This window comes from Diplotaxodon limnothrissa, linkage group LG17 (genome assembly GCF_057381915.1).
Source record: "Diplotaxodon limnothrissa isolate DT_005_m linkage group LG17, D_limnothrissa_male_GT1.1, whole genome shotgun sequence".
Classification (NCBI taxonomy): Eukaryota; Metazoa; Chordata; class Actinopteri; order Cichliformes; family Cichlidae; genus Diplotaxodon; species Diplotaxodon limnothrissa.
The window spans coordinates 8940817-8953597 of NC_140612.1; the positions used below are offsets into that span (position 1 = coordinate 8940817).

The 12781-nt window shown below is 39.7% G+C and overlaps 1 protein-coding gene across 1 annotated transcript in view; it reads right to left on the reverse strand.

Moving 5' to 3' along the window:
- Positions 1 to 12781, reverse strand: part of gpc5b (glypican 5b) — a 62557-nt gene that overhangs the window by 11322 nt on the left and 38454 nt on the right. The window contains exon 9 of the mRNA XM_085375611.1: positions 5307 to 5448. Coding sequence (XP_085231737.1) covers positions 5307 to 5448 — 142 coding nt within the window. The remainder of the gene's footprint in view (positions 1 to 5306; positions 5449 to 12781) is intronic.

Consider the following 12781-nt stretch of genomic DNA (forward strand, 5'->3'; position numbering starts at 1 on the left):
ATTACCAACGAGTATGCAGCAGAATATAAACCAGCCTGTGGTCTTGGTGCTTTCCAGAGTGGTATTACTGGTTGTAAAGTGACTCGTGGATACCTGGAGGTTATAGTTTCCCTATCTCAGCATTCAACCCCCCACAGTATAGTACAGCAGCTATGGTGATGTGGCATTTCATTTGGAAGAGAAGAGAAGAGAAGAGAAGAGAAGAGAAGAGAAGAGAAGAGAAGAGAAGGGAAGAGAAGGGAAGAGGAGAGGTGATTACATTTACATTATTGACGTTATGGGACCTGGATGTCTAGGGAGACAGAGCGATCGGAGATGGGCCAGTTGAAGAAGGGATTGTGCTCGTTTAAGGAAGGAAAATCAATCAGTTTAATCTTGGTGAATTCCAGAAAAAGAGAGAGTTTGAAATGACTAAACGACATAAGAAGCACAGTAAAGATCAAGAGAATAAAAAGACTCTGCTGCAATGTAATAAATAAGTGATACTATTAAATAACCTACAAAGAGGAAAGCTATATCTGACTGCTGATGCAGAAGTCCATAGATCAGAATCCATTAGCTTCAGCCTTTGCATTTATAGGCGTTTATCATATCGCTTTTCCACTGGTGACAGTGAAACAAATGCTGCGCCTGAATCTTCACCATAACAACGTTTTCGAAACGTATGACAACACTGTGTGAGAATGAACTCCAGCATGAGTTTGGCTGGAGTTCACCGTCTCCGTCTAATGGCACAGATAGCTTGAACTTAAGCTGCCTGCTTTTAACTGCTCATGTGCTCGGATGCCTGTTTTTTTCCTTTTGTTTTTGATCGGCGAGCATTGTTTGCCAACTGATTCTCCTCCTCCCGGCTGAGATCAACTCGCCTTGATGTGGAAAATGGACTTAAATCAAATAATAATAGACCGCGTGCTGTCTCGGCACAACTGAAGCAACTTCACGTTGCCCACATAAATAAAACACATCCGTTTTGGAGCTTGACTTCTGCCACCCGCCGATATGGCCTGGCACCGCGCCTCCCTCTCTGCCCACACGCGCTGCCCTCGACATTTCAGTGATTCGGATTTAGAGAAGTGGTTTGTAGGCAGAATTTTAAAGAGATAAAGCTGGAGAGCCTAGATTTAGTGGCAGCCGCATCTTTAAAAACAACACAGCAGCCTAAATTTATTCATGCAATAGTATTTTATTTATGCTTTACCTCAGAATCACTGATATAGTCTGCTGTACAGACATGCAAAGTACAAGCAGAGAAAAATTAAGAAATGGCTTGTGTGAGCCTTGATGTGATTTGTGGGGTCTAGCTGATCCAGCATCACTCTTTCAGCTCCAGTGCATGTTAGCCTTGTTTATATGCATAGAAAGGGTGACAAGCAGGAAGAAATGCAGAAAATCCCCGTCTGTCACTCTATATTGTGATTCTTTCTCCAGGCTTGAGAGACAAGATCCCAACACGCTGCCACCGGCTCGCTTAATCATAACCAGCAATTTTCTCTGCAAATAACCAACGTACCAGCTTCAGGCCCGGCGGGAGGTTTGACTTTCCTCAGAAGTGGCACATCAAGGTTAGCGGAAAGGGTATGATAAATGTAGTGACAAATGCATTACTTTTAGTGTTCTTAAATAAGCAGGTCATGCAGTATAAGAAAACAAACAGAAGCGCTCCTCAGAGAGGGCTCATGGTGAAGTGAACACGCTACCTTGTCGAAGTTATCTGAATGCTTGAAAAATAATCGTGATGTGCATATTTTCCAAAACACGGAATGTGAATGATGTGCGTGAACAAACTATCAATTAAAATCTTCTGTCACCTGTCACTGAACTATCACTTTTTATAAATTTAAGAGATGAAAAGAGAGCTGTTTTTATTTTATCCTTTTTTTAAACAAAACACAAACCAACATGGGTTTCCTACCTTTTTTTTCAATGAGATTATATATGTGACCTGACCAGTTTACCTGAATCTGTTTCCCAGTCTCAGTTTTCATCCTACTGAAACTACATAACACACTAAAAATGTGACTTCAGTGATTTGATCTGGGAAAGCAACAATACAAACTCAGAGACTCCAGTTGCTTGTATGTGTTATGGGAAGTTGCGTCGCAATGAACGTGTTTAGGTTTCTTCACATTCAGCATGAGTTTTCAATTCAATTCAATTTTATTTTATTTATATAGCACCAAATCAAAACAGCAGTCACCTCAAGTCACTTTGTCAGGTAAAGCTCCTACAATAACTGAGAGAAAAGCCCAACAATCAAAGGACCCCCATGGGCAAGCACTTGGTGACAGTGGGAAGGAAAAACTCCCCTTTAAAAGGAAGAAAGCTCCAGCAGAACCAGGTTTTGCACTGGCCCATTTCAAAGATTTTACCATTTTCACCATCACCATCTCAGTTTAAACAAACCAGGTGTGAAGAGAAGTGGCAGGTCTGACTATAAACCACTTGCTTATTGGCTAATTGTTTGAGATTAACAAGTCATTAGCAGTGAAAATAATACAGATGTGGTCCTTTTTGAAACATAGCATGACTGAAATTTATACAATAGATACTTTTTTTTAGTATGACCGGAAATGAGTGACTGAGCCCACACTGTAAACTAAAAGTGTTTACAAAGGTCAAGTCAGAAAGTTGTTATTCCCGTAGGCTGTGTGTCGAAATGAAGGATAGTGTCCAGGCATCCACGAAAAAAGGATTTACCAGGGTGAGTGGGGGAAGGTGTTAGCAGTAAAGTAGCTTTGAAATCTAAAGATAAGAATAAAAACATTTAGCCAACCCACAAAGCTTTGGAGGTTATTGAAGTTCAGCTAGTTTGCTAGATCTTTTAGGTGAGAGATAAAGTCTTCTCAATAAAAGTGCATGTTCAGTGTTGTTCAGTGAGGTACACAATCTGAGTCCCCATTGGGTGACAAAAGAGATTAAACAAAAAAACAAAACATGGTCCTTTTCTAAAGCATTAAAATACTGCTGAGAGGCTCACAGCATCCTGGATACTCAGTGAAGCATGCCTTAGCTTGAAGGCCGGCTATGAATAAATAGTACTGATACAGTTACAAGTGTACAACTGAATAGTTTGCTAAGGCTCATCTCTATTCAAAGAACAAGGGCACACAGAAACGACAAGAGCCTTAGAAACAGCCATGTTGCCTTTACATTATCACTTAGCAAGTGAATTCAATCCAGCTGCTTTTTGTTTTCTACATAAAAACACTGCAGCAGTGGCATTGAAAAATGTACACAGAAGATGGCTATTAGTGCGTTTTTCTTTTTTGGGAAGGAAAAAAGGTCATAAGCATAGCAGATGAATCCCATTTAAGATGTCAGCATCGTGTCCTGCATCCTTTGCAGTGTTATTTACCTCCTCATTAATATAAGGAGTAACTTAACACTCACAGGAATTCAGATTTTTACTCTAGTGGTTGAACTTCCCACCTTTATACAGTGATTTAGCTACAAGTGTTTTTCAAACACGATGATTCAGTGTTGCCAAAGAGACCACTTCTTACTCTTGTCAGTGATGTTGGGTGTTATAACACCTTGCAGGCTACTCTGCGGAAATTTAGGTCAATTTTAAAGGATAAAGACGATAGTACTCTAAGTCAGCGTGACTGCTCTTAACTTTGCACTAAACGTGTTTTGCAATTTTACTTGTTTTGAATTCAATCTGTTATTGCATAAGAACTGTTTACGTGTTTGTAGCGCGCACATGTTGTTTGAAACAACTCATGGCCAGGCCACATTTAAAAAAGAGATTTCTAATCCTTTAATTAAACTTTTACTTAAATGAGACTGAATAAACTTTGTTACCAGAATGAAGAGATATCCAGTCTATATTTAACTTAGTTTAATATATTAAGATATGTGCAGTGGGGTTTTTCGAAGGCTGATGACATTCTTTAGATTTTTAGATTTGGTGTTTACAGTTTTCCCCATTTTGATAAATGGACTGCTATTTTTATAGCACCTCGGTATTCGGTTGAGCTCTCACAGCATTTTCTACTGAAAGTGTCATTCACCCATTCACATATCACTTTTATCTAACATCTAACATTTACACACACACACTCATGTGGATGAACTGGGGTTCAGCATCTTGCCCGAGGATACTTCTGCACAGAGACTGGAGAAGTCAGGGCCCAATCGATCGGTAGATGACCCAGTCTACCATGCTCTACCACCTGAGCCACAGCTGTTCAGGTGGTATTAAGCCGCTAAGAAAGACATAATGGCTCAGAAAGGATCAAAACCTTTCTGAAATCCTGTGAAAAGTTTTGATATTGTATTTCCACCAGTCATTCTAAGATTTTCTCTCAGCTAACACAGATCACAGTAGTCCGTTATCTTTAGAGCATATTAAATTACTTTTAATTAACCTTTTTGCCATGATTGTTGCTTTATTAGATAAAAGAAAATTCCACATCTAGTTGTCAAGCAGCCCAAAGCCATATTTTTCTGAGCACCACTTCCTTTTGCTTTCACTCTACTTAAAACAGTGGACCCAGTTTTTTAGCTGAATCTTCTCTTTACTCGTCAACACATTTCATGCTATGAGAAACACAGGGCCTTTAGATGTTTTTCAGGCCAAGGACAGAAAACATTACATTTGGCCAGTACCCTCAACCCAGAGCATCCTTTCTGAAATTAGCAATTAAAATGAAAGTAAATTTGAACTTCATCCACTCTGTGGAATTGTCTCAACGTTCCTACGGGTCCCAGTTCTCCCTGTGACACCCATGTATTATGTATAAGCATATGCACGATGAATAAGTCAAGAGATAAATGACGAAAATTACATTTCTTTTCCGCCCCCCATTTCTGTTTTTGGCATGACCCGGTTGTTAGTGCATCCTTTATCACGGCAGAGGAGCAAGTAAACTGCAGAGACCAGCAGAAAGTGAGATGGAAAAAGTGAGAGAAGAGCAGAGAGAGCAAGAGAGGAGGGAGGACAGTTGAATCCATCTCTCAGTACTATCCCTCCCTCTGGGCATTTCCCGGCTGGCACACGATATGTGGAGGCTGCAGTATTTTAAATCTCTACTATACTAATACCAATGAACCATGAGCACATTGTCTTTTATTTATTATTTGTGTGTGTGTGTGTGTGTGTGTGTGTGTGTGTGTGTGTGTGTGTGTGTGTGTGCATGCGTGCATGTGTGCAAGCATGTGTGCCGGAAACCCCAGAGCTACAGAGGCTAAAGACAAGATTGCAAGCGTGCACCAACTCATTTGCGTATATGTGTGGGTGTATGTTTGCTAATGTTTGTTCCTCTCTTTCTGCGAGCTCGCCTATGTGTTTGTGTGTGACTCACCGCTCTCCTCACCAGATGCTTCACAGCCATCTTCATCATCACAGTCGTCTCCGCTGCCTCCCTCCGTGTGGGCGCTCCCTCCCTCCTCTTCCTCAACCCTTCCTCTCACTTTGCTCGCCCAGCCCAGCTCCACTAATAGCTCCTAAATGAAGCGCACACACACATATGTCCACAGATATTACACATACATTTGCAAGACACTTGGATTGATTCAAATTTTGTTCTGTATTGTGACAAGATTTTTTTCTGATTTTATTTGATAACCTTACTGGTAGAAAAACATTTTTTATGTCTTTCAAACTATGTTGTCTTTTTTCATAACTTAAGCTAAAGAAATTGGAACAAATTATGTGTTTTGTGACAGGCTGCTAGTAACAAAGTACCTAATGATACAAGAAAGTCTTTGAAAAACCTTCCTTGGAAGCAAAGTCTGAAGAATTGAGGGGTAGCAGTTTGTAATGTATACTATAATCGAGAATAATCCAATTTTCAGGGGGTCACATGGAAGGCAGTGACTGATTTTTATAATGGAATGACATGTATGTATAAACACACATCGAAAGAAAGACTAGAAAACAAGGAACATGTAGACAAAAACACAGGTCAAAGTACACATGAAAACTTTATTCAAGTCATGGTATGACAACAAGAATCCCACTCTCCACTGCTTATTTAGATCAGTGCCGATGCCGTGGCATAATTGTGATGCCAGATAAAAGCTTCATGCCTCTATTCATGTCTTCACGCCTGCTATTTGATTACTTTTTAAATACAATACTGGATTTAGCTTCAGTGGTGGTAAGATCTATCTGCTTTGGTCTTAAAATTTGTCCCACGAACACATTTTAAGACCAGAGGAGATAGATCTTTTAGAGCAGTGGCCCACAGGTTGTGGAATGCTTTGCCTCCATCATTATGTTGCCTTGATTGCATTTATTCTTTTAAACAGGAGCTTAAGACTCATTTATTTAGACTGGCTTTTACCTAGATTTGTGCTGTATGCTTGATTGTGCTGTTTTATGTATATCTGTTTTATATTATTGTGAAGCATTTGGGGTTGTTACCCTGTAAAGAGTGCTATATGAATAAAGTAAAGTAAAGTAAAATATGATTACCAGATTTATAAATAACAGTTCACATTTTGTTAAAACAAAGGAAAAAATAAAACATACAAGTCATCAAATTGAAAGTCATACGGTTTTCACCCATACACTATGACAGGATCATGTAATTGGTTCATAGTTTGATAAATGAGTACTGTAAAGAGCCAAGGTGGGTCATATAGATGGGGTCCAGCTAAGGACAGAGACAAGGCAAACATACAGCATTTTTATCAAGGAAAAAGACATAAGAAGACATTAAATATATATGTATATATGGTACCATGGTGAAAAATAAAATGTCAGTAAAATATATCTTTTTTCCTTTGCCTTATTTCTGTCCTTAGCTGGAACTGATTAGGTAGCATGGTGGTCCTGGCTTTGAGACCTTTACTTGATTTGGTTCCCTGACCAACTGTTCCAAAGCCAGCAGTGTTGTAGTGTTGCCACTACAATATCCAATATAAAGCTGCTGGCCAACCAACTAGACATTGTGGTGGTTGACAAGGAACAGAAGACCACAGTTGTGATATATATTGCAATCTCAGCAGACAGCTACATCAGGAAGAAGAAAGAAAACAGAGAAGTACAAGGGGCCAAAACTAAAATTGTGGCTCCAGCAGATTGCAGGCACAACATCAGCAGAATTGGTCCAGAAGAGCACAGTCCAAGCACCAGCTAAGATACTGTGCAGAACCTCTGGTAGAGCACTCAAGCTTCAGGATCATATCCATACCACACCTCCAAGCGGTGAAGAGGAGAGAGTTCATCATGTTACCAGTGGTTTCTATGGTTGTTAAAAGTAAAATGAGAAGAAAAGTCTTCAGCTTTCCGGCCCCTCTCCAAACTGGAACCAGCTCCCAGTTAGGATTTGAGGCAGACCCTCCCCTTACTTTTAAGATTAGCCTTAAAACCTTCAGTTAAGGCTGGATCAGGTGACCTCCCTTAGTTACACATCAATAGGCCTATACTGCTGGGGGCTTCACATGGTGCATTAACTATTTCTTCTTCACTCACCTTTTTTTTTTACTCACTATGTGTTTATATTCAAATTTGCATCTAATCTGTTATTAAATAATTCAGTTATTATTTATTTCTGTCTGTCTTCCACAGTGTGCCTTTTATCCTGTCTCCCTCACCACCAGCCAATCACAACACAAGTCTGTTTTTCCTTCCCACTGTCACCAAGTGCTTGCTAACAGGGGGTTCTTTGATTGTTGCTGTTTTCTTTGTATTATTGTAGAGTCTTTACGCTGCAATATAAAGCTCCTTGAGGCGACTGTTGTTGCTATCGGGTGCTATTAAAAAAGAATTAAGTTGAATGATTTATATTATTGTATTACATTGAAAACTGTCTGAACAACTAAATGGACAGTCAGTTGTCTGAAATTTTATGATAATTTTAAATTTGCTATCCTGCAGAGTGAGAGCTGTAACTGATTTTCCCTGTCTCAGCTGCTTGTTTATACACAGACAAAATCTGTCTGACTCTCTCGTATTTAAAGATGACTTAACTCTGCCTACCAAATATAATCCCTTTAGCACATAAGCATAAGGTGTCTGTTTTGATTCACAAGGGGAAGATATTAAGTAGGCAAACAGCATTGCGGGGTGGCTGTGGCTCAGGTGATAGAGCAAATCATCTACTGATTGGAAGGTTGGTGGTTCGATCCTTGGCTTCCCCAGGCTGCACACCAAATATCCTTGGGCAAGATACTAATGCCAAGGTTGCTCTCTGATGTGTTTATTGGAGTGTGAATGTTTATTAGTTTGCACTTGTGTTTAGAAGTACTTGTGTGAATGGGTGAATGCAGCATGTTGTATACAGCGCCTTGAGTACTCCGGGAGAGTAGAAACGCACTATATAAGTATAACAATGAAAACAGTGCACCTATCCTTGTGTATGGATCAAGGAAACATGTTTAAAATAAGCAGGCATCATCGATCACTTTATTTGATTAACAAGCAAGGGTGCCTGTTAGTCCTTGTGGAGTTTCCTTGTGGGGCAGAAGAATGTGGGATGCAAACGGAGGGACATCTGGCCTCCACCATAGAGTAGGCGTGTAGCAGCCACGGAACCAAGGGGAAGCAAGGTTATTATATGACAGCATGTCCGAGGGGACACAGAAACAGACTAGGCTCTGTACGGTGATTCACCATCATGTCACTGGACTGCAAATGAGTGCTGAGGGAGGACAAAAATACATTACAGCACTGTTTCCACCAGGACTGTTTTCTTAGTCATGTGGAAAGTCTGAAATTTAAACAGGATTTGGGCCATGTGGCACTGAAACTCCTCTGTGAAACCAACAGAGCCAACAAATAAAATTATTCAAGTGTGGTAACTCCAGAACGGTCTGTCCAGTGTAATTAATGACTGGAGACAAACTTAAACTGGTAGTGGCTGAGGTGATGAACTTTTGTATACTGTAAAAATAGAAATATTTTTTGCTTTGTTCTCAATAATACATCAGATTTTAATAATGATGGATAATAAGACACTGCCTTTATAAAATGTTTAAACAATTATACATGTTCAACTGCTCGTTAATGCAAATATGTAATCAGCCAAACTCAAATAATTTAGGCATGTCAACATGGTCAAGATGGCCTGCTGAGTTCAAAGTGAGTAAGGAAGATGGGTAATTTAAGTGACTTTAAAGGTGGCATCGTTGTTAGTGCCAGGCTGTGTGGAGTTTTTCAGAAACTGTTGATTTGCTGGGATTAAAATGGTCTTAAAAAAGAGAAAATATCCAGTGAGCAGCAGTTCTCTGGGAGAAAATGGCTCGTTGATGCCAGAGGTCAGAGGAGAATGGGCAGACTCCTTTGAACTGAAAGCAACAGTAAAGCAAATGACCACTCATTACAACCAAGGTATGCAGAAGAGCAGCTCTCAGTGCACAACATGTCAAACCTTGAAACAGAACAGCAGCAGCAGACACTCCTGTCAGCTAAATACAGGAAAGTGAAACTACGATTTACAAGACTGTTGCGTTGAGACACAAAGTCTAGTCTCCACAATAAAATTGGTATAATTTAAAGCTCTTACTGGGTGTAAATGATCCTATCACATGCTGACAAATGATCATTTTACAAGAGAAGAACTCCTTCCTTGCCCATCTTCAGCTGCCATGTAATCAAAAGATGAGAGCCCTTCCCCTTTTTAACACAAAGGGTTGATTCATGTCATCTTGACTGGCTGTGCATGTACCTACAAGTTTTAATTGTGAGTATAAACACGTGGTTGCGTTAATAAAATCCCATTAGACAGCAAAGCTTATGTGAAAAACAAACTACTGCACCAAAGGTCTGCTTAGCACGCAATACAAATTGGGACAGTGACAGATAAGAAGACACCAACGAAAACGCATAAAGAAAGACAGACCTTCAAAACCCGGTCGGAGAAATGATTAAAATTCCAGGGACGCTTCTGTGTCCTGTCTCATATTTTCCCTCTGCTTTCATCCTTGTGGTCAGAGCGTGTAAATGGCACACATGACAGGCATGAATAATAATTAATAAATGGTATGCATTAACGGCTGTGCCTCAGATGAATGGCTTCACCCACAGAGAAGCCACCGGAGCACCTAGTTTCAAAGAAACAAAGCCCAGGATGTGGGTTTGCAAAGGCGACTCTCAACAGGTTCAAATTACACTTAGTTTGTTTGTATGTGTGCAGAGGCTTGCATCCTGCAATTTATCAGAAAGATGGAAAGACCACACCGCACCTCAGAATGGAAAATATCAGACCTTTCCCTTTGGTTCATGTCGTGACCTGTATAGCATTACTACGATCGATCCAGAGGCCGCGTATCCAAACACATTGATCTAACCGCGTGTTCGTCTGAATTACATCTGAAGATCGGCAAAAAGCTCGAATAGTCTTTAAATCACAGATGACCAAGAGTATACAAGTTAGACTGAATTAATGAGCGTAAGAAGGAACTCGCATCCATAAATGAATACATGGTGCATGTGTAGTGCATGTTTGTGTACGTGTGTGTGGGGGGAGTACGGGGCGGTGCTGACTTGGCATTTTCTCCATGTAAATGCAGCATGATTAATGGAGTCACCAGTGAAATTAGACAAAGCACAGAACAGCAGAACAGCAAAAAAAAGGAAAGAAAAGAAAACTAGGCCTTAGCATGTCCCATCCGATTAATTTTCCTTTACCCTCACCAACATTACATAAACCAGAGGTTAACAGGCTTTCTTTAAAAGGAGTGGCTGTTGCTAGGAAGACATAACTTCTGTTTTTATGACAGTTCTAGGGGGTACTGTTTAGTTTCTGTAATATATTTTATACATGTGTGTTGCCGACAGGATAGTTCTTTTCAATAGCCTCCACACCCATCTAAAAACACAAACAAACTTCATAATCTCTGTGGTCCACATGTGCTGTCTGTAAACACCTACAAGAAGAAGTAACTGTGTAAAACTGGGGCCATATTTAACTTGAGCAGCCACCACTGGATAACCAGCTTCCTTTAAAAATGATTAAAAACAAATCAGTGGGCCACACTGCTGGGCGGGGTGACATCTCCAGTCATTACTGTTTACCAGTGATGTGTGGATTGTAGAGGGGAGGACACTGCAGGGAAGTGCAGACTGAATACTAAACAAAATGTGAGCCTTTATTGTGACTGATCAAAGAAAAATACAAATAGGCCAATAGAAATTGTAATCCAAAGAACATGAAGTCCAATCAGGTCTAAAGAGCATGAATGTGCACAGGTGAGCACAGAAGGCTAATTTAGGGTTAGAGAGCGGAGAGGAAATGAGACACGGGTACAGATTATCAACACAGGCAAAGCAGGAAGTAAAGCGAACTATTCATGAAGGAAAACCAACACTCAAAGGAAAATAGGAAATGAGTGAGAGACCTAATACTAACACTTAGCACGATGTCAAGCTAGTGAACAAAGGGTGATGATGACATCAACAGAGAAATGAGAGAGAAGGAGGAACAAACAGGGTGGCAGCAGGGGAACTAAAAACTGGCATTAAGAAAACTCAAGAGTTAAACCCAAGCGCAGGATTGCAAAACTCAGATTCAACTAGACTAAACAATAAAGTTGAACAAACACCATAAAAGTTCTTGACTAAGAATTTCAAACAACGTGACGCCTGTGAGGACGGATACTGTTTATTTTGACTCCAAATTGTTGCTGCTGGACAAAACTCAGCACTAAAAATAGATTTACCAATTTAAAAGAAATCAGCTGTTTCCACCTGTCTGAGTAACATTTACTAAGTTTAAAAAAACCCTAAACTTACAGTTTCGTTATATTACATAGCCCTGTTTTTATTTTACTTTATTAAAGTGCGTGTGTATCCTTTTTTAGATTTACTCGAGATCTAAAGAACAAAAGATTAGGTTGTTATACAGTTCTTGCTTCTACTTCTTTCTTCCTGTTAAAAGCGAGTTTTTCCTTCCCACTGTACCAGGATCTTGCTCATAAAGGGTTTTCTGATTGTTTGTTTTTTCCTCTACTATTGCAGGGTTTCTAACTTACATTATAAAGCACAGTGAGGTGACTATTTGGCGCTATATGAATAAAACTGATTTGAATTGATGAGTGAATGACCAGCAAACCAAATTATGTTGCCAGTATGAGTTGTATGATGTATCAGGCTGTCTCCCTCAATCCAGAAGGGTCCAAAGCCACATCGTCCACACATATAATAATGAATCATGATAATGAATACATTTCATATATCATTCTACGGAATCGTATGATTTTATGAATCATTCACACAAATCATATCTCCATATTACCTTACTGAGTACAGCCTTGAAAGTCCTGCATAAATTCCAGTTTAATTGTTGAATTAATTAATTTATTATTGAGTGTTATTATCTACCTGTGTTTCAAGTGCTGACATTTAACTTTATTGGATTAAGCAGCACTTCACACAGGAGGTGGTAGCGCATAATTGAAGGCCAGATGAACTTAAGGGCGCCCCTCCAACCCCGCAACACACACACAAACACAGACACACACATATAAAAAAAAATGGAGCCATCATCATCATCACTCCCGCAGAATGGCAACCATAGGGTGTCACTGCCAAGGTTAGCGCAGGGTATATTAATGTTCAGTAGATGTGAAATCATCCAAGAAAACAAGAAAATCACTCATAAGCAAATACTTTCATACTTCAAAAAATCCTTTTGAAGTATGAAAGTTTGTTTCATCATAGTGTCCTTAAAAGATGAAGGAAAGCCCCCAAATCTAAGGTTTCTTCTTCTCTCGATTGCATATTTCAGAGTGAATATTGATTGCAGCACTAGAAGAAAGGCCACCAACTCATAATATATCAACATTGGGACTATAGCTTATTCTATAATTACAAGACGGTTTGGACAACAGT